The sequence below is a fragment of the Ceratotherium simum genome, chromosome 15 (genome assembly GCF_057802395.1).
Source record: "Ceratotherium simum simum isolate JZ-2026a chromosome 15, ASM5780239v1, whole genome shotgun sequence".
In the NCBI taxonomy this organism is placed as follows: domain Eukaryota; kingdom Metazoa; phylum Chordata; class Mammalia; order Perissodactyla; family Rhinocerotidae; genus Ceratotherium; species Ceratotherium simum.
This window is the reverse complement of record NC_141914.1, coordinates 25,528,331-25,550,602: the sequence shown is the minus strand read 5'-3', so window position 1 is coordinate 25,550,602 and position 22,272 is coordinate 25,528,331. Positions and strand designations below refer to the sequence as shown.

Here is a 22,272-nt window from a genome sequence, read left to right as displayed (position 1 = left end):
CATAGGGTAATGATAAAACGAAACAGCTAATGTAAAAGTATTTTGCAAACCCTAAGATGTAATCTGTAAAATGAACATTTTATGTTGATCAATCATCTTAGGCAACAGTTTACCTATAGGTTAGATGACCTTTGAAGGTCACTCTGAGCCCTAATATTCCATACTTCTTTCAAAATTCAGAGACTGCCCTTATAACCATAGGATACCAGAGAAACTGAGCTCTGCAGAAATGAGGGGCTGGAAGAGTATTGCTGCTTGAGGACTTAGGAGCTGGACCACGAATTCAGCTCAGTCAGAGCAGAGACAGGGAGCTGAAGATGGAGATCTATTGCTTCCTCAAGCCAAGGAAGCTCGGATAACTCCAAGTTAGGAGAAGACTGGTTCTGGTTAGCTGAACATGGATGCCCACAAATGACAATGCCATCTAACCTGGGCAAGCTGGACCCTGTAACCACCTAGGCTGGGAAGGTGCTTGTATATGACTGTGTTCTCTAGGTCACACAACAAAACTACGAGGTTGCATTAAGGCCGCTGACTCCAAGGCCTGCCATTGCAGATGACTTATCCCAAGGCACAGTCATTTCTGAAACTCCAGCCACAGGAAAAACCGTCAGCCCCTCGGATGGTAACTGGAAGCCTGTTATGTTTCCAGTGTTTCTTAGTTCTAAAAATTCACAATTTATGAAATTATACATGTTCATCCTTCCTGGTTTTATAGACTATGACCATGTGTCTTAATTATCTCCATGTTGAAACAAATGGATAGTACTTGCCCCTGTGGTTGTTTCTCTTGCATCTACTCCAACTCCTCTCTAACTTTTATATACAGTGTACAGAACTGAACACAGTATTCTTGACAGGAATATGGGACAGGATAATATTTTCTCTTTTGTTTTGAATGTCCATCTTGATCATATGCAAATTTTGGCAAGTATTTAGTCCCCAGGGGTAGTCGAAGTCAATGTCTTTAGTAGACAAAAAGTATGATTTCTTTCCCCATAGCTTAGAGCCCCAAGGTCTTATAAATCCATTTTGGCCTATAGTCTGCTAAACGCACTGCTCTGCAGGAATACATATGGAAATTCATTTAGTTTTACGCCCATTAAGTAGGTTTTTCAAATCTTCCTGAATTATCTAACAAACATGAGGTCATCCTTACCAGAGTAGTAATTTTCCTAAAAAGCAATAAGCGCATTTTGTGGGATCTGGAGAATAATTAGAACTATTTTTCTAGGAGAAAAGGCTTCTGTGTGATCTAGGGCCCTGGACCATAGACTGAAACCAGGGGAGTGGTTTCCCTTCAAGATTCAACATTTCTCTGGAGGTATTTGGGTCACTGATCTTAGATACAAAGTCCTATGTAATCCCTCAGAAAGAAAATCAGTTGCGTTAATCAATTTCATTTGTTCTAAATACTTGAAAATAATTTTCAGTCTAATGTCTCTGGCGTCGTCACTCCTCAAAGCTTCAGTTTAATATAATTGCGGTGTAACTACACTTAAGGATATGATAGCCAAATCTAAACCTTTAATCTATGAGCTCTAATGACAGAGCTGTATAATAACACATTGCTGTCCTCTCTTTTTCTGTTCCCATTAATGGCATTTCAAATAAGGTGTCCCTTTTCTTTCTTTTTTTTTTTTTGAGGGTATATTCAAAAGAAACTCTCAGGCTGGTGTCTAAATTTAGCCCCACTGATCAATTCTGACATCTAAATTAACTCCCTCTTTCCAAGTGTCAACAGCTTCCAAATCAATATTTCCTGCTCCACCAACTTCCATCAAACACAGACGCCTTCTCTGAAACTGGATCAGATGACTCCCTAAAGAAAGAGCCCTACATTGACAAGGAAAACAAGTCTGACTAATGAGGCATGGTGGCTTAACCTAGCAGGAGTCCCTTGTTGCCTCCAAGGGCCGCTGTCCTTCGCAAAGGCCTTCATGGATTTCCTAGTCTGACTCAAGCAATCTAGTACCGTTTTGAACTACAATCCCACTGCGTGTCATTCTTGCCATGGGGGCAGAAGGAATTTTCTCACCCCCACAGAAGAATTCTTATTTTGCCCTCCAACTCATGAAATACTGACTGGGAATGCAGACAGATATTAGTCAAGCCTAATTATTCATTTATAGACAATCTACGTCCCCGTTGCCAAACCTATCATCACCTCAGCTCCCCATCCTACACAGGATGTATACTTGGCGGATGAAGATTCATTTCCATTTTCACATCAGTCAAGAAAAACACAAGTAAGGAGTTGGTTGTACTATTAATGCTGGAGCAAAAAATAAGAAAAAATCAGAAACAAAAGCAAAAGTATATATTTCATTTCAGAGTCAAATAGGAATAATTTTCCCATTATCTGCTTTGTTCAGATGATCATTCCTGCCACCTTCCATTGACAGAAATAACTGAGTATGAAGAGCAGAGGAGAACTCCCATGACCTGCTGGAGCCTGCTGACTCATCAGGCAGGCGCCACTCTCTGCCAGGTGAAGGCCATGCCTGCCTGTCTTCTCAGCCGTGGTACCGCAGACACCAGGAAAATCCCAGACTCAGTTCTGCTGGAGGGCTTCTTTCTATTTCTCCTGGAATCTCAGGGTGGGAATGGGGTCCAGCAGAGGCAAATTGTAGGACCTTGGATTTAGGAGGCCTGGGCTCAAGTGTCAGCTAACTAGTCAAAGGGCGCTGGGAGCACTAATCTATGGTACCTCAGTTTCTTCATTTGTAAAGTAAACATACACCATTTTTCCCCATGGGCCTGTTCTCCTGAAATGAGATCACAAATGAAATAGTACTTCTCACATGAAAAGAAAGTACTATCATTACTGCCAAGAGTTGCAGAATTTGTACACTCATCACTGCTCTGGGCCTGCTAGGATTGCCACCATGTCCCTGTGAATAGCATTTCTCTCCGAGATTCAGGTGTGATCCCAGCAATCAAACAGAAAACGCCCTGGATGACAATGCTTGATGTGGCCTTGCTTGGGGCTCAGTGATTCCACCTGCGCTGAATACGGCTCTGTAGCACAAGTGTGTGTAGGCTCTGGCTGAGCACTGATTGGAAGAGAAGGGGAGCAGAGAAGATAATTTTGCCCATTATAATAAATAACAATATAATAACTAAGACATAGGCATTAGCAAGGAATACCCTGCACATAAGGGACCGAGCAATAATTAAATAAAATGTTTCTTAAATCTAAAAGCTCTAGCAGTCACTGTACCTAAGAAAAAAAGGTTTAAAAGAGGGAGCTGTGTCTCTGCTTAAGATATCCTGGGTGCGGCTCTGCCTAGAGGAAGCAGGGGGATGGGACTGCTTGGGAGAGCGTGGAGCAGAAGGAGCAAACACTGAAGTCTCCCTGCCAGGAAGCCCTCCTGGACCCGTGGAGGGTGGCGGTATGTGCTTTCCTCAGTGTGACCATCGTCTGGTGACCTCTCTAAGCTTCAGTGGCCTCATCTATGAAATGGGAATAATATCTGCTTCAGAGAATGGTTGCGAGGGTTGATCGAGAGAGAGATATAAAAGGAACACAGCACTCAGCAAATGGACTATAATTATATTTGTATCTCTTCAATCCCACTTTGTCTAAATAGGAAATCTCTAGTCATTGTGCTAATAATTCCCACTTGGTCTGTTCATAATATAAACATGTAGTATTTTTAAAATGTGCCACTGGTCATTGTGTGTGTGTTCCTAGAGATCTGGGTATGTCCTTTAGTAAAATGGCTCGTATAATGTCTCATACAGATAATAACTCTTTTTTTCTTTTTAAAATTGACCTTAATATGGCAAGAAAATTTTCTTATCAGGGCCACACACACTGAAAAGAATGACGGGAACTGCAAGCACTTATGGCCCATCAACTATGTGTCAGGGACTTAGTAGGCACACAGGTACCCCAAATTAATCAACCTGGCTCTAAAGGCTGAACACGTTTATTGACCAAGGATTTGTATTTCCTGTGAACTGCATGCCAGGATTGATGATAGAAAGGAAGAGAACAGATTTAGCGACTGAGGACAATTTAGGAAAACTCTGGAATGCTCTCCTTAGATTGCTAGGAAAGAGAAATCATGCATTTGTAGTTTGAGCCATTGTACCATTAGCTCGGTTTGTTAGATCCAATAGAGAGCAGCTTAGCTTTCAGAAGCTAATACAACCACTCCTTAACTTACCTATTTTCTAAGTTTTGGTTATACCTGTAGCTCTATATGCCTTATCCCATACTAGGAGCAGGCCCCCGGCCAGGCTCAGCTGCTGGGAAGCCCAGGCTGAAGGTGGAAGGGCCAGGCTCACCTGTTTGACCTCGGCCTGGAGGTGCCGCAGTTGGAGGCACTGCTCGAGCCGCTTATGGGTCTGCTCTGCGTTGAGCTCTAATTCATGCTGCTTCTCATGGAGAAACTCCAGTAGCTCTTGCACCTGGGCGGCCAGATCAATATCTTTCTCACAGATTAACTCAATTCCTGATTAAAAAAATAAACAAAAATCAGGTTGTACCATCAAGACCACATTTCCTTCAATATGCATATGAAGGCTAGAATCTGGAAATCACCGTTATCAGCACCCTTCCAGCCTCTACATATCCCTCTGTGAAATTGGATGGATCACCATAACAGGGCTTTATCTGAGAGGATTAAATGAGATAATGCATGTAAAGCATCTGACATAACACAATAAACACGGATCTTTGCTCCTTAGTCCCATGACTTTCCTGATTCCTGACTCCTAAACTGTCACATTTCTGCCTTCTCACATTCATGCTCTCTTGGTTTCTATCTATCTCCAACTTGACGCAAGTTGTAACCCGTGTCCTTTCTTTTTTTTTTTTTTTTGTGAGGAAGATCAGCCCTGAGCTAACATCCATGCTAATCCTCCTCTTTTTTTTTGCTGAGGAAGACCAGCTCTGAGCTAACATCTATTGCCAATCCTCCTCCTTTTTTTTTCCCCAAAGCCCCAGTAGATAGTTGTATGACATAGTTGCACATCCTTCTAGTTGCTGTATGTGGGACGCGGCCTCAGCATGGCCGGACAAGCGGTGCGTGGGTGCGCGCCCCAGATGCAAACCCGGGCCGCCAGGCGCGGAGTGCGCGCACTCAACCGCCAAGCCAAGGGGCTGCCCCCCCGTGTCGTTTCTTGATTCTGATTGTCTACCTATTTCTGATTCGGTCTTGCTCAGATCCTTAGCTTTGGGAAAATCCCAACTCGGGATCACTTGCCTCCTTCTGGTCCCTGACTTCACCTGGCTCTGCAGCTTGAGTTCTGTCCAGATCGTTTCCCTGGCTCCTTATCCTATCATCTATGATCAGTGCACCTGTGGGCCTGATGCTCACAAATAGAGACGCAACCAACAATGGGGTTCAGACTCAAAATCCCAGCAGATAAGTCACCAAAGGGTAGTGTCCTTCCATGGGAATCACACCCAAAGGAGCCCGCCAATCTCACTGTATGGCCAACTAAAAAATAAATCCCCTTTGGGAGACTTCCCTATCACTCACACCATCCGAAAATCATCACTGCCACCACCAACACACCTGCAAGATACGGTCGGGGGAGTGTAGGGCAAGTCTGTACCCGCTAAGGGGAATTCATTTCTAGAGGAAAAAATAGTGTGTTATACAAGGATAGTATGGGAAAATGGGAAATTTTTTTTCTGGTGTTACATGGTAATAATTTCAGTGTCTTTTCATGTTTATTTTTTCTGTCAGTTTCATAATTCCAAATCCCAGCTCCTGAAATATCTGGAGGAGAAAGAGAAAAGAATGGCTTGTTCTTTTGGCAGTCAGCTCCCTCTAGTTACTATTTTCAGTGATGATGAGGTAGAGCATCTCCTTGACTGAAATAAAAAATAAAATAAAAAATACACAAATTTCTACCTCTGTAGCGCTCGGCATAGTGGGAGGACCCTTGACCCCCATGTTTACTTTCTGAAAATGTAATTTAGGATCCATTTGCAGAAGTAGATGCTCTTCCCTGCTTCCAGCCACAATGTGGATTTTTTTCCAGCTCGTTTTCATTCTGCAAGTATCTCTTGTGTTTAGTATGCTGGGCTTGGGCAAAATGTCTTTCTCTGGGAAGCCCGTGGCTCACCCCTGCCACACCACATGTAAATAGGCTCTCTAAGCCTGGTAACTCATCAAAGAGGCCAGCCACCTGCTTAGGACATCAGCCAGAACAGGCTCCCTGCCTGCCCCAAGACTCAAGCCCTTCCCTTTCATCTATCTCGCTTGATATTGTTTTATGGGAGATGAGCACAGGAAATAAAACGGGTGAAGACAATGCCTACTGCACTTCTGCACTCTTCAACAACACATCATGTAGTGGGTAGAGTTAAGGGGAGGAACAGGGAGACTTACTCCAGCTGTACCTAGGAGAAGAGAAACTCATCCCTCTCTCCCACTGCCCCCAAACACATCAACCTGAGTCCCAGCTAAAACCCACCAACTGGTAAGTAGCCATTGATCAACAGCAAATAGAGTTTGCTTGTGTTGATGTGACTGCTCTCAATCTAATCACAGGATTAACTGCTTTCCTTAGGGGCTCTCAGAAATGCAACAAGACATGTTTGTTCTTTCCATCAAGTAGTGAAAGATATTCGTAATGAAATAGTTTCTCAGTCTCTTTAAAGAAAGTTGTATTGAGGTTGCTTTCTGATGTGCTCCCACAATGTCCTGTGCCCATCCCTCCATCAGAACACATCCATTGAGGTCGGTTCCTTACTAACTTGTCCACGTTCTCGAAGGAATGCCAGCTCTCTGATACCAGGGACATGCCTGTCTTATGCCTCTCCGCATCTTCAGGAGCTAGCACAGTGCTTGACTCACAATGTCTAATAAATACCTGTTCAGTGAACACATGGGCCTCTTCAGGGAAGAGCTTGGGCTGTGTGCTGTGGTGGAAAGCACCTGAGAGCTTGGGGAAGGACAGACTTAGAATTGAATCCATGCTCTGCAACCTATTAACGGTGAGTCTCTGGGCTCTGTATCCTCTCTGAGCCTCAGTAAAATGGGAATTCCAACAACGACTTCTTGAGGATGTTGTAAGGACTAAGAGATAAGGTATATACAGTGCATTTAGTAGGCTCAAAAACATCCATTTTCCTACTTTTTTCTTTCCCTTGGAGAAATTATAATATTTTCATTGGTGATTACTAATGGGACTGTTGAATGGCTTGTATAAAATGTAAATATAAAATCTACACTCAGGCGTTTATGTACTTGCTCCATGTATATCATTAGAAACTATGGTGGTTTGGATGCTGTTAGATCTTGGCTCACGTTAGATTCTTCTGGACAACTTTAAAAAATCCTGGCTACACCCTAGACCAATAACATCATTATCTCTGTGGGTGGGATCCAGGCATCAGGAAGCTCCCAGGGTGATTCCGACGTGTAACCAAGACTGGGACCCACTGGATAGGGTGGTATAATGGCCAGCAATCCAGGGAGAGAGATATTCCTTATGCTACCCTTAGTTACCAGAATGCTTGGCACTGCTTTATTTAGGGCTCAAGGCTACAGCTAATAATAAAATCTTACTTTGCTTTCCTTTGCTGCCAAGTCGAGAGTACCATTTTAATTTCCTCAGTGAGGGAGTGCCTGTGCTCTAGGGAAAGATTTAGGTATTCCTGGCTATGCTGCCTGCACTTGTACGGTGTTTTTTGACTGTGTGTTTTTTAAATATCAGTATCTGCCTCAGATAGAGAACTTCTTTTCTCTTTCTCTTCCTCTCCCCACTCCTTTCTGTGTCACTCTCTCAATATGACACCCAGTTCAGAAACCCCCAAGTCCTTTAATGAGGTTTCTAGATCAGCATTCTCAACCCTAGCTGTACATTAGAATCACCTGGGAAGTTTAAAAAAATCTGGGCCCACTCCAGACCAATTAAGTAAGAATCCCTGAGGGGTGGGGCCCAGATCTTGGTATTTTTAAGAAGTTGTCCTGTCCAGGTGATTCTAAATATGCAGCCAGGTTGAGAACCACTGAGGTTCTCTTCCCCTCATCTCAGCATCCACCAGATCCACATTCCTATTAGCCCCAGAGTAGCTTCCATTTTGGAAAAACACAGGCTTTTTACGACATAAATAAAATTATTTGTGGCCCTTTATTTTTACCTACACCTGTTCTACCCACACTGATGCTCAATCTTGATTAATTCAGCAAACAGTATTATTGAGAACTTGCTTTGTGCAAGACATAACCACTCTGCTAGCTGCTGGGAATGTAAAGAGAAGGAAGAAAGAGTCCTGCCCTCATGCTGCTGGAGGAGCTACAGGAACACAAATAACTTCGATAGAATGCACTATGTATGTGCTAGAATACTAGTATAATATACAACAGTTATCAAGCTTTATGGAACTCTTATCATGCTCATGTACTATCCCACTGCATCCTCACAATGACTCTATAGGTTGGTTTTCTTATAATTTTTCAGAGGAAGGCAAGGCTTAGAGAGGTTGGGTAACATGCTCATGGACACCTAGCTAGTAAGAGGTATAGCTGGGATTTCGTCCCAGGAAGTCTTCCTCTCCTATCTGTACAGTTAACCTCTGTGCTCAAGGAGATGAGTGATCTTCACAACCCAATTTAAGAATTTATTTATTTTCAAATGCTGAGGCTGGTTCTTCCCAGGCAAAACAGTAAATTTTAAGCATTATTGCTACATACTCCAAAGAGTTTTCACTTGAAAACCATGCATAAAGAAGAACCTGATGCTTTTATTAAACCACAAAAGCAATATATCCATTGGATACATAGCTCTTGCCTTATTCCCAAGGTCAAGTGTAACAGTCACATGGTCAGATTACACTGGAGGGAAGATCTGTTGTATAACCAGTGGGGGCGGTTAGGCTGAATCAAGGAAAGTGAGAACTGGAGGGGAATTTAGGAATCAAGGCCCACCTGCCACACTAGACAGAAGGAACTAACGTCTAAAGAGAAAGAAAGGACTTCCAAAGACAGGCTGCTTGTTGGTGGTGGAACCGGGACTTGAATTCAGCCACTGCGTTTCCCCAGTTTGACTATTTCCGGCAAACTCTGCCATCTTCCCACTTGAAGCCCAAATAGATGATGCAATGGTGAGGAGAGAACAATGAGCAAGGGAAGAAACTGTTCCTGCTCTGCTTTCTGTTCCTAAGGCTGATGCAGATTTAAGCAAAGGCTTTGCTTTGGTTAGAACTGTTGGCACACCAGAGGGATGTAGCAGAATCTGGCTCCATGCTACAAACGTCACACCTGAAAATAAGCATATGGAAATGCTCTACTTCCATTAACTCCTATAAAATCCAAGCATAAGCCCTTAATTAATTTACCATGGAGGGTTAAATACCAACCAAATTCTTAATTTTGCTAATTGTCCTTTTTCTAAGACAATAGTTTGTTTTACCTGTAGTTCAAATATAGTTCATTAGACATACATCATAAGTGCCCAAGACGTGTATTGCCTCAGTCCTGAAGTTCTGCATTTCTTGGCCACTTGGGGGCAAGGCCTGCCCCCAACCTCCACCCCCACCCCCAGCTCTGGCGTGACTCTGCCCTCCCTTCCTCCAAGCCAGAGATGAGATAGATGCCTCCTCTGTAGGCCCAGACATTCAGCAGCAGACAGGGAGTGAGCTTCCCTGAAACCCTTGGATTCATTCCCTTTGAAGCCTCATGGGCTATGCCAGACTGAACGTCTAGCTGTGGTAGGAGCAGGAGAACAGCCAGTCCCAGCAGAGAGGGCTGAAGAGGCTAATCAAGCTTCTCTGACATAACTCATTTCTAGAACAGGATACTGTGGGGGTAGGCAGCCCACCTGCCTGGGGTGCTTTCACCCACTCAGCCGTCATGGTTAAGGTGGCCACCAAGCACAGCCAACCCCCAGTCACAAGCAGTCTTCAGGGACTTCCAGCCAGCTCCCAGCAGTCTTTCTGTTACCATGGATACTTGGCTCTTGGGACAGAAGTGGGCTTGCCCAAGGTCATGCCAGCACCCTGCTCCTAGGTGCTGCAGGTTTCCCAGCAGACAAGCTCTCCTCCTGCCAGACCCATCAATACTGAAGGATGAAGGGTGAGCATCCCTGCAGGGCTTCTCTGCCCCAGCCTCTTTCCTAGGTACTGTGTTTGCATTTTCCATGGTTCCCCGTCTTAGCTGGATAGCCGGCAATGGTGAGCATCATGAGGGCAAGCCATAGAGTGAAACCCTGAGTCCAGGTAAGGTGCTCAAACACAGAGAAAGGATCACAGTTCCCCTCTTCCCTAATAAGGCCTTTAAAAGGGGAGGCCATGGCCTAGAACGCCACTTCTCAAACTTTAATGTGCACATGATTTACCTGGAGATTTTGTTAACATGCAGATTCAGATTCATAAGTCTGGGATGAGGCCTGGTATTCTGCATTTCTAATCAGCTCTCAGGTGATGCCAGTGCTGTTGGTCCAGGGCCCACACTTTGAGTAGCAAGGTCCTAGATCAGTGGTCCTACATTAGTGGTGCATCAGAATCACCTGGAGGGCTTTGAAACACCGATTATTGGGCCTGACCCTAAGAGATTCTGATGTGGCAGAGTCTAGGGATGGGCCCTTGAACTTGCATTTCTTACAAGTTCTCAGGTAATGCTGATGCTGCTGGTCTGGGAACTACATTTGGGGGTCACTGTCCGAGGGCACGCCATAGATATCAGCTGCTGTGATTTAACCATCATGAGGAAAAGCAGTGTTCTCAGCCCTGGCCGCACAGTGGAATCATCTGAGGAGCTTTTTGCTGATGCCCAAGTCCCATTTAGAGAGAGCTAAATCAGAAGATCTGGGCATGAGGTCTGGGCATTGTCATATTTAAGACAGTCCCAAGATAGACTGCAATGTGAACAGCCCTTCCTGGGGCTGTGTGGGGCACGGTCCGCACTCCCATAAACAGGCCTGGGTCTCATAGGCAGCTGCAGCCTGTTCACAACACAAATGAAAATTCAAAGAAAGATTATGCTGATCAAAGTGAACAGAATTTAATAGGTGGTCTCTCCTCTGGTTAGAAGTGAAGTTCCTTTGAATGCTGGTATTTACTCCTTCAGATTATTAAAAGAAACAGAGTACCCTAAAATTAAGTTTGATTGCTAAGGTCCCCCTGACAATCTCGTGATTCTGAATATCCTTCATGATCAACAGGGACATGGGCCAACGGTGTTTTAAAGAGTTGATGGCCTGAGCCCCTGTCTGCCTCCTCCTGGAGGGTGAGGAACCTGAGCCAATGAGGACCCAGGAGGAGGGCAATGGGTGGGTTTGGGTGTAGACACCTGGGTTCCAGCATTCCACTGGCCTGTGCCCAGGTGAGTGACTTCTTTTTCCTGGGCCAGTTGGACTAGGGACTGCTATGACTCTCTCCAGTTCGACCATCAAAGGCCATTTTGGAGAGTGGTAGGTATAAAAAGAAGGGCCCCTGCATTTTTTGGATAACTACCTAGTGAATAAATCCTGAGCAGGAAAAGAAGTCAAATCTGGGTGACTCAGCCATGTGTTTTTGAGAAGTTATAAAATTATATGATCTTGCTATAAATTTTTATCAACACTTCTTACGCTCATGCACAGACCAGTGATAAAAAACTGAGGACTCTGAGAGGCATGAACTGGAGACAAGGGCCAGCCCTGGGGTGGAGGAAGTGGGCTGGGCAGGAGAGTGTGTGTAGGGGGATGAGGGGGGGAATAGTAGGAATCTACACATTTTAATCAACTCACATGGATGGCTGACTGCTCTTGGAGACCACCTGGTTTGTTGTTCCAGGCCACCATTTTTTGGAATCTGTGCTAATTTCCATCACTGCTTTTTCCCATTCTCTCCATAGCACCAGGAGACCCTGGCCCTATTCCCATCTTTACCACAGCCTGACTGGGCAACCTCAGACAAGTTACTTCAGCTCTCATGCTTTAGTTTCTTTTTCTTTAAAATAGGGGCAAAAATCTGTATCTGTAGGAATAATACGAATGAACAGAGTGGAAGTGCTCATTAGAGTCAAGCTGGTGTTCTTGTTTTCATCTTCTTCCTGCCCAGAAAACAAGGATGGGACAGGTTGCCTACCTGAGGCCTGGACCTCCATGATGTACTGGTGCAGATCCTGGCCCTGCTGGATGACCTCGAAGGTCATGTTGTTCATGGCTAGCTTCCGCTCCGTGTGGCGCTGCAGCCGCTGCTCTGCCAGCGTCAGATCTTCTGTGTTGAAGTCATTCATCTGCCGAAGCAAGTCCTCATTCCAGGCGTCTAGCTCTGCTGTCACCTGTGAGGGACACCATCAGTACAGGCTCACTGGGCCATAAGAGACTGCTAAGTTGAAGCTCACCAATTCCAAGCCTTGTTAACTAACCCAACTCACAGATTAGCCTCTGCTTTGCATCTCTGACCTCTAGACTACATTCAACCAACACTGCCATGCCCTCATGTAGGCATGCCTTTAAAAGTGTTCCCCGTGTGTTTCAATGTCTACAGCTACAGCAAAGGAACAGCAGCAAATCTTTATATGAAGAATTATGGTTTATAAAGTTTTTGCATACTCCATCCCATTTGCCCCCCACAATGACCTGGAGACAAAGGCAGCATGGAGATCTCCAGGTCCATCTTACAGAAGAGGATGCTGACGCTCACCCAGAAAGATGGAATGGTTTGCCTAGAGTTCACTCTGCTCTCGAGGGGAGACCTGAGTACACAGCTCAGACTTCTACTGCAGACTTTGTCCACCACACCACAACTGCTACCCTAAAAACATCTCATCATGGGACAGGTGCCAGCAATTAAGTATTGAGTCTAACTCTTTTGAAGAAATAGAAACTGAGGGCTGGAGAAGTCTGGTGAATGGCCTGAGGTTACACAATCGGAGCTGGCGTACAGCAAATCCCGGGGTCCTGATCTGGTTCCTGTGTTCTACTGGGTGGGATTCTCTCCCCCTACTACCAAGGCGAACACCTGGAAATGGTGACTAGACAAGGTGTAAATGTACAGCATACCTCTAGAAACCCACGCAGATTATACTCTATTGAAAGGCGTTAATGGTTCTAATGAAGACTCAAGCATGTAATGAATGGAAACTTTGTCCTAATGTGAATTTGTTAGGTGCTCATTGCTCTACACCTTCACTCATGTGACTTCCCCTAGTCTCCTCTCAAATATGTGATTGCACATAGAGACTGAATCCTACACTTACCACCACTGCCATCATTCACAGAGTAGGAACTCAGAAGTACAGAGCTGGATGATAACTTCATCTGATATACGAATCAAATGAAAACTTTTCTGATGTAGTTTTCAGGTCCATTATCTCATGCTGCTCCCATGGCAGCCCATGAAGACAATGGCACAGGGACTGTCACCCTCTTTTCCGAGAAGAGGAAATGAAAGCCTCACCTGAGATCAAACAGTCGCAGTGTGGCCCAGGCAGCCTAAGCACAGATGCCAGAACCCCAGCTTAGTGATTTTCATCATGCTGGGCCTCATCCCAGCTGACACGTGGCACAACCTTCCCAGTTACCAACCGTGGCTGCTCCAGGAGCATCAGGGACACAGGGAAGGAGAAGACCAGTTGGAGGTAGCTGGGAGCTGGCACTCTTACGTCCCGTGCTGGGGCCATACAGACCGGGATGGGAAAGGCAAGCAGTGCAGCATGAGGGGCTGCTATCAGGGGCACGGGATTCCATTTCTTGTCTAACAGTAAGAGCTTTCTTCACTGAAAGTGTAGTTGCTCTTTGAACTGTAAAAATACCACCTTCACTGTCCTGGGTTCCCAACTCCTGCCCCCACATCTTTTCAGATCAACTAAGGGATCCACTAAGCTCAGCAGGAAAACCTAGTATCCTTATTGTGGGGAGTCCCTGGGGTCTGGGAACCAGCAGGTTGGCAGGCAAAACAGGCTTATGTTGTATCCCATCTTTGAAAAGCACTTCATTCTCTAACTACAGAAAGAAGTTATACTGAGAAGAATAAGAGAGAGAACTGATCTGTAATTTTAAGAGAGAAGTTATAGGATGAATAGGCCTGTATAGATGAGGCCTATAAATACATTTTTCCTCCTGTATTTAAAAAAAAAATTGAAGTATAATTTACATACAATAAGATACATATATTTTTTGTGTGTGTGAGGAAGACTGGCTCTGAGCTCCATCTGTGCCCATCTTCCTCTACTTTGTATATGGGATGCCGCCACAGCATGGCTTGATGAGTGGTGCATCAATCTGTACCTGGGATTCGAACCTGCTAGGCTGGGCCGCCAAAGTGGAGTGTGCGAACTTAACCACTAGGCCACTGGGCTGGCCCCAAGATACACATATTTTAAGCATTCGGTTCCATGAGTTTTGACAATTTTATACACCCATGTAGCTGTCACCAAAAACACAATATGGACCTTTCCATCACCGCTGGGAGTCTACTTGTGCCCCTTTTCAGTCAGTTCCTGCCCACTCCCCTGACCCCGACCCCTGCCTCAGGTACCACTTTCTGATTTCTATCATCACAAATGTAGTTTAGCCTATTCTTGGATTTCATAAGATTGAAATCATACAGTATGTACTCTTTTATGTCTGGCTTCTTGTGTGCAACATGTTGTATTTAAGATTCCTCCATGTTGTGTGTATCAGTAGTTCATTCCTTGCTACTGCTGAGTAGTATTCCATTGTATAGATATACCACAATCTGTTTATCCATTCTCTGGCTGATGAACTCTCGAGTTGTTTCCAGTGTTTGGCTACAATGAATATGGCTGATTGAAAGTCCTTATATAAGTCTTTCTCTGGACATAGGTTTTCATTTCTCTCGAGAGTTACCTAGGTGTGCCATTGTAGGGTCATAGGGTAGGTGTATGTTGAACATTCCCAATAGGAAAGTATGAAAGTTCCAGTTGCTCTCCATCCTCGCCATCATTTGGTATTATCAGTCTATTTAAATTTCGTCATCCTAGTGGGTGTGCAGTGATATCTGATTATGATTTTAGGATGACTAATGATGGTGAGCACACTTTCATATGCTTATTGGCCATCTGTATCTACTTTTGTAAAATGTCTTTTAAGTCTTTTACCCATTTTTCAAACAGTACGTTAATTATCTTTTGATTATAGATTTGTAAGAGTTCTTAATATATGCTGGATAAAAGTCCTTTATCAGATAATATTTGGAAAATAGCCCAAACAAAATTTTCATTCCATTTCCCTGCCTACAAACTAAGAGAAATTAGAATAAAACTAAGACATCAGGCATGCAAGAAGAGCCCGCCTTTTTTCAATTTTGGTTTTTGTTTTCTTTCCATGAAACTGAATCTATGAAGGGTCTGTCTGCACCAGGAAGATCCCCGAGGGGTCCCAAGGCCAGGAATCAGTGGAGTGGAAAGTGCTGAGGGTCCTGTGAGGAGGAGCAGAGTAAAGTCGAGGTGATTTAGTTGAGAGGGTAAGGCTCAGAGGTCTGGTATCTTGGGAATTTGAATCTAAACCAAATGTGAATATGTCCAGGATCTATATCCAACGTTTCCACATTCTTTCCTACTGCTCCCCTACTGTCCTCCACCCTCACCACCTGACATCATTAAGCTGTAGGGCCCAAGTCTGTTCTGAAGCCTGAAGAATGAGAATTTCAAGGGAATCCTTAACAGAACAGCCTATCCTAAGGCTCCCTCCCTGCATCTACATGCTCTTTATTCTCTGTGTCTGACTCTCTTCCCATTCTCCCCAAGCACTGAGGCCCAGAGCTTTGACACAGTCTGATTTGTGCATTTCTAATGGTTGCTGGAGTTTAAATTATTTTCTTTTTCCTCAAGGAATGTTCTTTCATTGGGTTCCCCCACTCCACCTTCTTTCTGGGTACATGGCTGACACATAGTAGAGACTCATTTTGTTTTTTTAAGAAAAAACTTTGTTTTCAACCCAGAAGCTTACCTACTAATGAGCAAACCTAGCTTTCCGGCCTCATGGCATGCTCTTCTGTTACGTGAACCAGTCAGCTGGTTTGCTTGCTGATCCTGAGAGTTCGCTCTGCCCTCTCCAGGCACCTTCCCTGGTCCAATAGCCCTGAAATGCTCTTGTCTGTCCTTCCAGTCTGCTCAAGTCCTCACTGCCCTTCAAAATAAACCTTCTGGCATGAAAAGAGCTTCATGACAATCCTAGACCCAGATGTTTTTCTCTGGTTTCTCTCATAACATGGGGCATGGGCTAGTTTGCTAATAAGGTGACAAGATTATGAAAAGAAAAACTTGCACGGGGAATTAATTTGGTGATTTAACTCCATTTGGAAAAGAAACCTGGAAGAATTTGTTCAGGGTGGAAACTAGGACCTGAACCAAATGAATGAAAGATAGAACACAAGGTGCTCCCAGGGCATTCAGCTTTCAATCAAGCTAGTTTGCTTTCTCCTTCCACTCAATTAGCTCCAGCTTGGCTCCTGGCCCACTCAGTTCCCCTCTTGGCTCCAGCGCCCCTATCTCCCTCACTCTCCTGAATTAATTGGAGTGTTAGGATACATGGTGACCTCTTTGAGAGATACACTGGCAACATTTCTAGTCTCACAATTGTCTACTCTAGAGCCACAGCCATAAGGGAAATCAGAGAAGGAGCTAACAGACTTAGAAAGGAAGGAGGCAGTGGGACTGGTTTAGCAGCTGCCATGGCCTCTATTCTCAGGGAGCCCTCTCCACAGGCTCCTCCCATTTTGTGGGTCCTCCTCAGTATTTATGTGCTGAGAACACTTTAGCTCCTTCCCTCCAAATGTTTTATTTTGTACTTGCCTGAATCAAAATTCACTTGCACTGGCTCTTCCCTTTCTATGGTCTATTCCCCCAAACTTAGCTCTTATCACCTGCAATGTTGGAAATCTCATTGTGTAGTCCTTTTCTTCATACCCCTTTAAGATGCTGGTGCTCATGATGAAGATGATCATCATGGTGGAAGAAGATATTTTACCTTGTACGGTGCATTTATTACGGAATAGACAGTGTGCTTAGCATTTGACTTTCTTTTATTTAATTCTCATAGCAACTCTAGGAGGACACTAAGGCACAGAGAAGTCAGATCATTTTCCCTGGTCTCAGAGCTGGCGGTGGCAGAGCTGAGCATTCTACCACAACGTCCAGGGCTCCTAACCACAGTGTTATATCAATAAGGCTGGTTCAAGAACTGATTTCTGGGGGTCGCCTTCTTTTAATTATTCTTACTTCAGAGAAGTGCCCATTTAAACTTCCCCTGTTTTCTTCTTAAAAAAAACTCCATTTTCTTCACTTCACATGAACCTTTTAAATTAATTATGTGTTCTTTGAACAGATCAATAAGTGAATTATGTATTTGTGGCTGTATATAAATGCCAGGAAAAATTTACTCTTGCAAAAAAACACACAGCCTTCTCCTAATAGGATATTTTTGTTTAAGAGTTTGGTAACTCTTTTTTTTTTTTAAATTGACTCTGCCAGATTATTCAATAGAAGGTAATGTTAACCTACCTAGAATTCTCTGGTCCCCTAGGGGCCTTTGTCATGAACAGGAGGCACATCTGCAATCTAGTATTAGGGTGTGAACAGCAGGATGAAGGCTGCAGCAGGGAGAAGTATGACCCACCCTCTGCGTGGGAGATTCTCTGTATGGCAAGAGCAAATGCCTTTGGTTCTCACAGCAGTGGCATGAATACCAGAGGATTGCCTAATATGACTTGGTAACACATTCAGAGAGAAACAATGTGGGAGAATAAGACGGGAGGTTGAACTGCTTAAAATCTGGAAGCAAATATATATATGAAAAAATAGTGTGAATAATAATTATAATAACAATGTCAATTACAATGCATTAAGTTTTTATTACGTGCCAGGAGCTTTGCTAAAAATGTTCTATGTGTTAACTCATTAAATCCTCAATAACCCTATGGGCTGGGAATTACTCTTCTCATTCCCACTTCTCAGATGAGGAAACTGAGTAAGTAACTTGCCTAAGGCCACACAATTAGTAAAGGTGGTGAAACAGGTTTCAAACCTAGGCAGTCTAACTCAAAATACTGCATACTTGATGACTGCACTATACTGCCTCCCAGCAAATGGTGTGGGGGATGTGTGTGGGGGAGAATGTGTGTATATGTAATATATGTGTATGTACATATATACACATATGTATAACATGTTATATACATTAAGGTCCAATCCCATTCCAACTAACAATGGCAAGGAAGGGTCCAAGGCATTTCATTGTGGTGAGATGCTCTGAAATACATGGGCTATCAATTGCAAAATAAGCACCTTTCTGTTTTATGATGCCATTATTTTTATTAAGATGAGAAAAGTGAAAGCTAAATATTCTCCACTGACCTAAATATGGTGGATGATAGAGAAAGACATATTGCAGCTAAAGAGACAATCTCATTGCACAGGAAGAGCTATTTTATCTATAATGAGTTTGTATATTGATATAGGTTACCACTGTGAAACTAAAATAAACTCAGTTACCATAGTCATTTATTCTTCTTGTCTAATGTAAAGTTATTTTCTGTTAATCAACTTATAAAATGATGAGATTAGTGAATTCTAATACAGATTATTTTAAAGATAGATCATAGCATTTCTCTCTATTTTAGAAATGTATATAATCTGCTTAAAGAGTTAAAAGATTTATTTACATAGCTATATAAAGACCTTTGGGGATATCACAAGAACGTTCTGGAAAAGCAGATGCACTTGGCATCTGTTTTTAATTTTTGGCAAAGTAATCTAAGAGCATATTGCAACATGTTGTAATTGATGAGTTCTAATGTTCAGGTACCTAATTTCTATTCCAATTGGATAATTTGGATACTTGAATAATTTTTATGACCAATTTCATGTTCTTTTCTTCATTATCATCATGATTAAAACTGAGATCTTTGATATAATCATGACTGATCTTAAGTGGATCTTAAGTTTATTTTGTCCATCTCTTTTCCTCTTAATCATTTTGAGACTTGTGGGAATCTATTCTGTTTTCAAAAGTTTTCCCCTTTCTTGAAGAGTTCCTATAATATACAGTGTTCATTCATTCTAGTACGTATCAATGCTTGAGTGTCAGAATGTTTTTTCTCCCAGGTAAGCTAAACATCTAGTGCTGGAGCTTACATCTGCTTCCTTCTACTGAATCCCCTGCATCCTGACCAGAAACGAGAAACATACAACATGCGAACCCTGATAATGTAACCTGGCTTCAGGTCCACAGCCCCAGACCCACCTCATTACAGAGTAATACAAAAGTTCCCATCAGAGATCTTTGATAATTCGCTGAAAACAGGTTACTTGCCAGGGTAGTAAAGCTGTGTGAATAATCCTTTTGGGTTGTCTTTTTTTTTTTTTTTAAAAGGAAGATGCAGAACGCCCCCAATGATCCTGAAATCAATTTGACAAAAGTCTAGAAGAGACTATCTAATAAATATTTTGTGCAGACTTTGGTTTACTTTATTGTATTTATTCTGCATTTCCTTCTCAAAGGATCTGAGGCATATTTAGAAAATGCTACCATGATCCCTGGGAGGAATCCACAAAGATCTCAAACAGATCTCATTTTCTTTCTTGATATAGTTAATCTGTTGGTGAATTTTAGGCATATTACAAACATGGAGAACAGCGAGGCTTTGCAGTCTCACATTGTATCTATGGAAGAAAAGGTTATGCAATTGGACTAGTTGATGTGGCCCTCAGACGATCCACAGTTGATGGACTGACTGTGCAGGCTGATGGCTCTGTGTCAACGGAGCAGAACTTCCAGCGAAGCATGCCAGGCCCTCCCTGATCTGGCCAATATCTCCAACAGCCACAATGTTGTTAGGAATAATAAATTAAATTTATTTTGATTGGCTGAAGAACTGGGCCAACAAAAAAAAAAGTAAAAGTTGAGAGGGAAATGTATATAAAAAGCTTTCATTTAGGTTAAATAAAAACCAACTCAGTGTATTAGAAGCACTTACCTTGAAAAAACAACCAGGGGCTTTTAAGGAAGCACAAGCCTAGACAAGACAGGTGATGAGGTCACTGAAAAGGCTCCTGTCTCCTGGCCTGCACTGGGAGAGCGCCAGTGTCCTGAATACGCTGCCCCCAGGTGTGTGTATGTAAGCCGGCATGGCTAACTAGCATCCCTTCAGCAGAGGGCGACCAGGAGAGTTAGGTGTCTGGAAATCATGTCAAATCCAGAAAGAGCTGAATAAATTCAGGATAGGTACCACAGAGAAAAGGCTGACGATAAAGAGAAGTAATTTTTAGAGTCAGAGGGGACTGCAGAAATAACATGCAACTCAACATTTTCCAGATAAAGGAAAAGAGGCCTATGATGACCATTTTTAAATATTTTTAAGGCTGCCAAATACAAGAAAAACAGATTTGTTCTGTCTTTTTTCCAGAGAGCAGAACTAGGACCAAAGGGTAGAAGGGTGGAAATTTTGGTTCAACAAAGTAATGAAATCCTACTCTCCTTCCTCTCTCTCCCCTCCTCCCATCTCCCCACTACTCCTCGCTTCTGGGCTCTGAAGATATTCTGGTAGAGGCTGGACAGTATCCTTCAGGGATGCCAAATCCTGGCCACCAACTTTTACCTTCCTCCAGGTGTAATCTCATCAGGAAACCTTCTGTGGGCAGCCTGACTAAGCTAAGCATTTCTCCTTCAGCGTTCTCGTCAAATGCTGAGCCTTTCTCTGTTATGGAATTATTACTTGTATGATATCCTGCTTCTGTGTTTCTCCCCAACTAGCCCCCTAATGTCAGGGACTCTTTGTATTCTCAATGCCCAACATAGTTTTTGGAAGACAGTAGGTGCTCACTAAATATTTATTGAGTTGACTTTCTAACAGCTAGAAGGCTGACTGACTGAGCAATTTCTTTCCAATAGAAAAAGCTAAGCGCCTCTGTATACAACCAATTGCAGAGCTGAGACCACCAGGCAGTTCCATCAGCTTTCTCTCCTCTAGGTGGAATTTTCCTCCTTGAAGCCCATTTTTTCCCAGCCTCAGCCTGGCTCCAACTTGTCCTAATGCGAGCCCCATAGATTTATAGTTGGCTATTCCATTCCTTATTCAGGTTTAATTTTCAGGTGCATTGAGCAAACTTTGATTGTAATTACAGAGTCAGAGACGTAAAAGAAAGACCACAGCTGTGGCCCATTTTTCATAAGTCCCTTGTTTAGAGTATCTTTCTTGGTGTCATTTCTAGTACTCTCCAATGTGGGTATACCCACCCCAGGGGATGCCCAAGACTATCCATTGATAACAGAGATGAAAATTCTCTGTATATAAATATGCATATGTGCATATATATTATATGCATACATATTTTATTAGGCCAATAAAAAAGACATGAAATTTCCTTAGACTTTCACCAGCAGAATGAGGCTGGAGGCCCATTCGGACCACATGGCACATGGGGTGGCAGGAGAGGGCTCCTCAGGGAAGGGGGGAGCAGCACAATGTAGAGGGGTGGACTTTGGCTCATTTGCTCAGTTACTTTCAGCATACTTCAAATTATTGCTCTTTTCATGTGCCCAGTTAAATGGATTTATCTATTATCTAGTTTAAACTAACCTTCACAAAAAGATACATAGCTTAACAAGGTTCCTCAAAGAAACTGCAGTTTGAAGATAATACTAATCATGAAAGCACAAGAGAACTTTGAACTCTATCAGCCCCATTACAGGGTAAAGAAACAATGACAATCTAATCAGACCTGTCAAGAAACCAGGCCAAAAAAATAATTGGAAATTATCGAGAAGATTATTTGAAATATGGAATCACAAATTCTGATGAAAAAGCTCAACTTTACCCTAAGGGCACATTGAGTTTAGAGATTATTAGCCAGTGATAGTAGAACATGTACATAATTTATAGACTAATATATATGCATATATAGGGGGTTGCAAGTCCAAAAATATTTTATTGAGAGAGTACATAATCAAAAGAGTTTGGAGACCACTGGCCTGTTCTTGCTTCTAAAAATATTTTTTATTTCTTTCTGATCCTTCTGATTAATTGTAGAAAATTTGAAATGCATGGAAGCATCAAAAACAAGAAAAAATTATCCATATTCTTACCACCACAAAATAAACATTTGCATTTGGTGAAGTGTCTCTTCTATCATAACCACTTCATATAAAATGTCTTTCATAGAAGGAGGCTGAACCTCTAGGAAAAAACTATAAAATATCATGGTCCACTATGGGTCACTTTGTGTAGTCTCTGTGGAGTCTAAGAAGGTATGTCAGGAATGAAGCTGCAGTCCTGGTTTTCAACATTTGCCTAACACTTTTGGGATAAGTTTCACTCTTAGTGGGTGTGTCCTATGACCTCAACCCAGTTTATAC

At 42.9% G+C, this 22,272-nt stretch overlaps 1 protein-coding gene across 6 annotated transcripts in view; it reads right to left on the bottom strand.

Moving 5' to 3' along the window:
* KALRN (kalirin RhoGEF kinase) overlaps positions 1–22,272 on the bottom strand; it is a 633,526-nt gene that overhangs the window by 272,150 nt on the left and 339,104 nt on the right. For all 6 annotated transcript variants that reach the window (XM_087439724.1, XM_087439725.1, XM_014783031.2 and 3 more), the window contains exons 14-15: positions 12,038–12,233; positions 4,297–4,463 (exon numbers count right to left, since the gene is read on the bottom strand). In XM_087439724.1, coding sequence (XP_087295850.1) covers positions 4,297–4,463; positions 12,038–12,233 — 363 coding nt within the window. The remainder of the gene's footprint in view (positions 1–4,296; positions 4,464–12,037; positions 12,234–22,272) is intronic.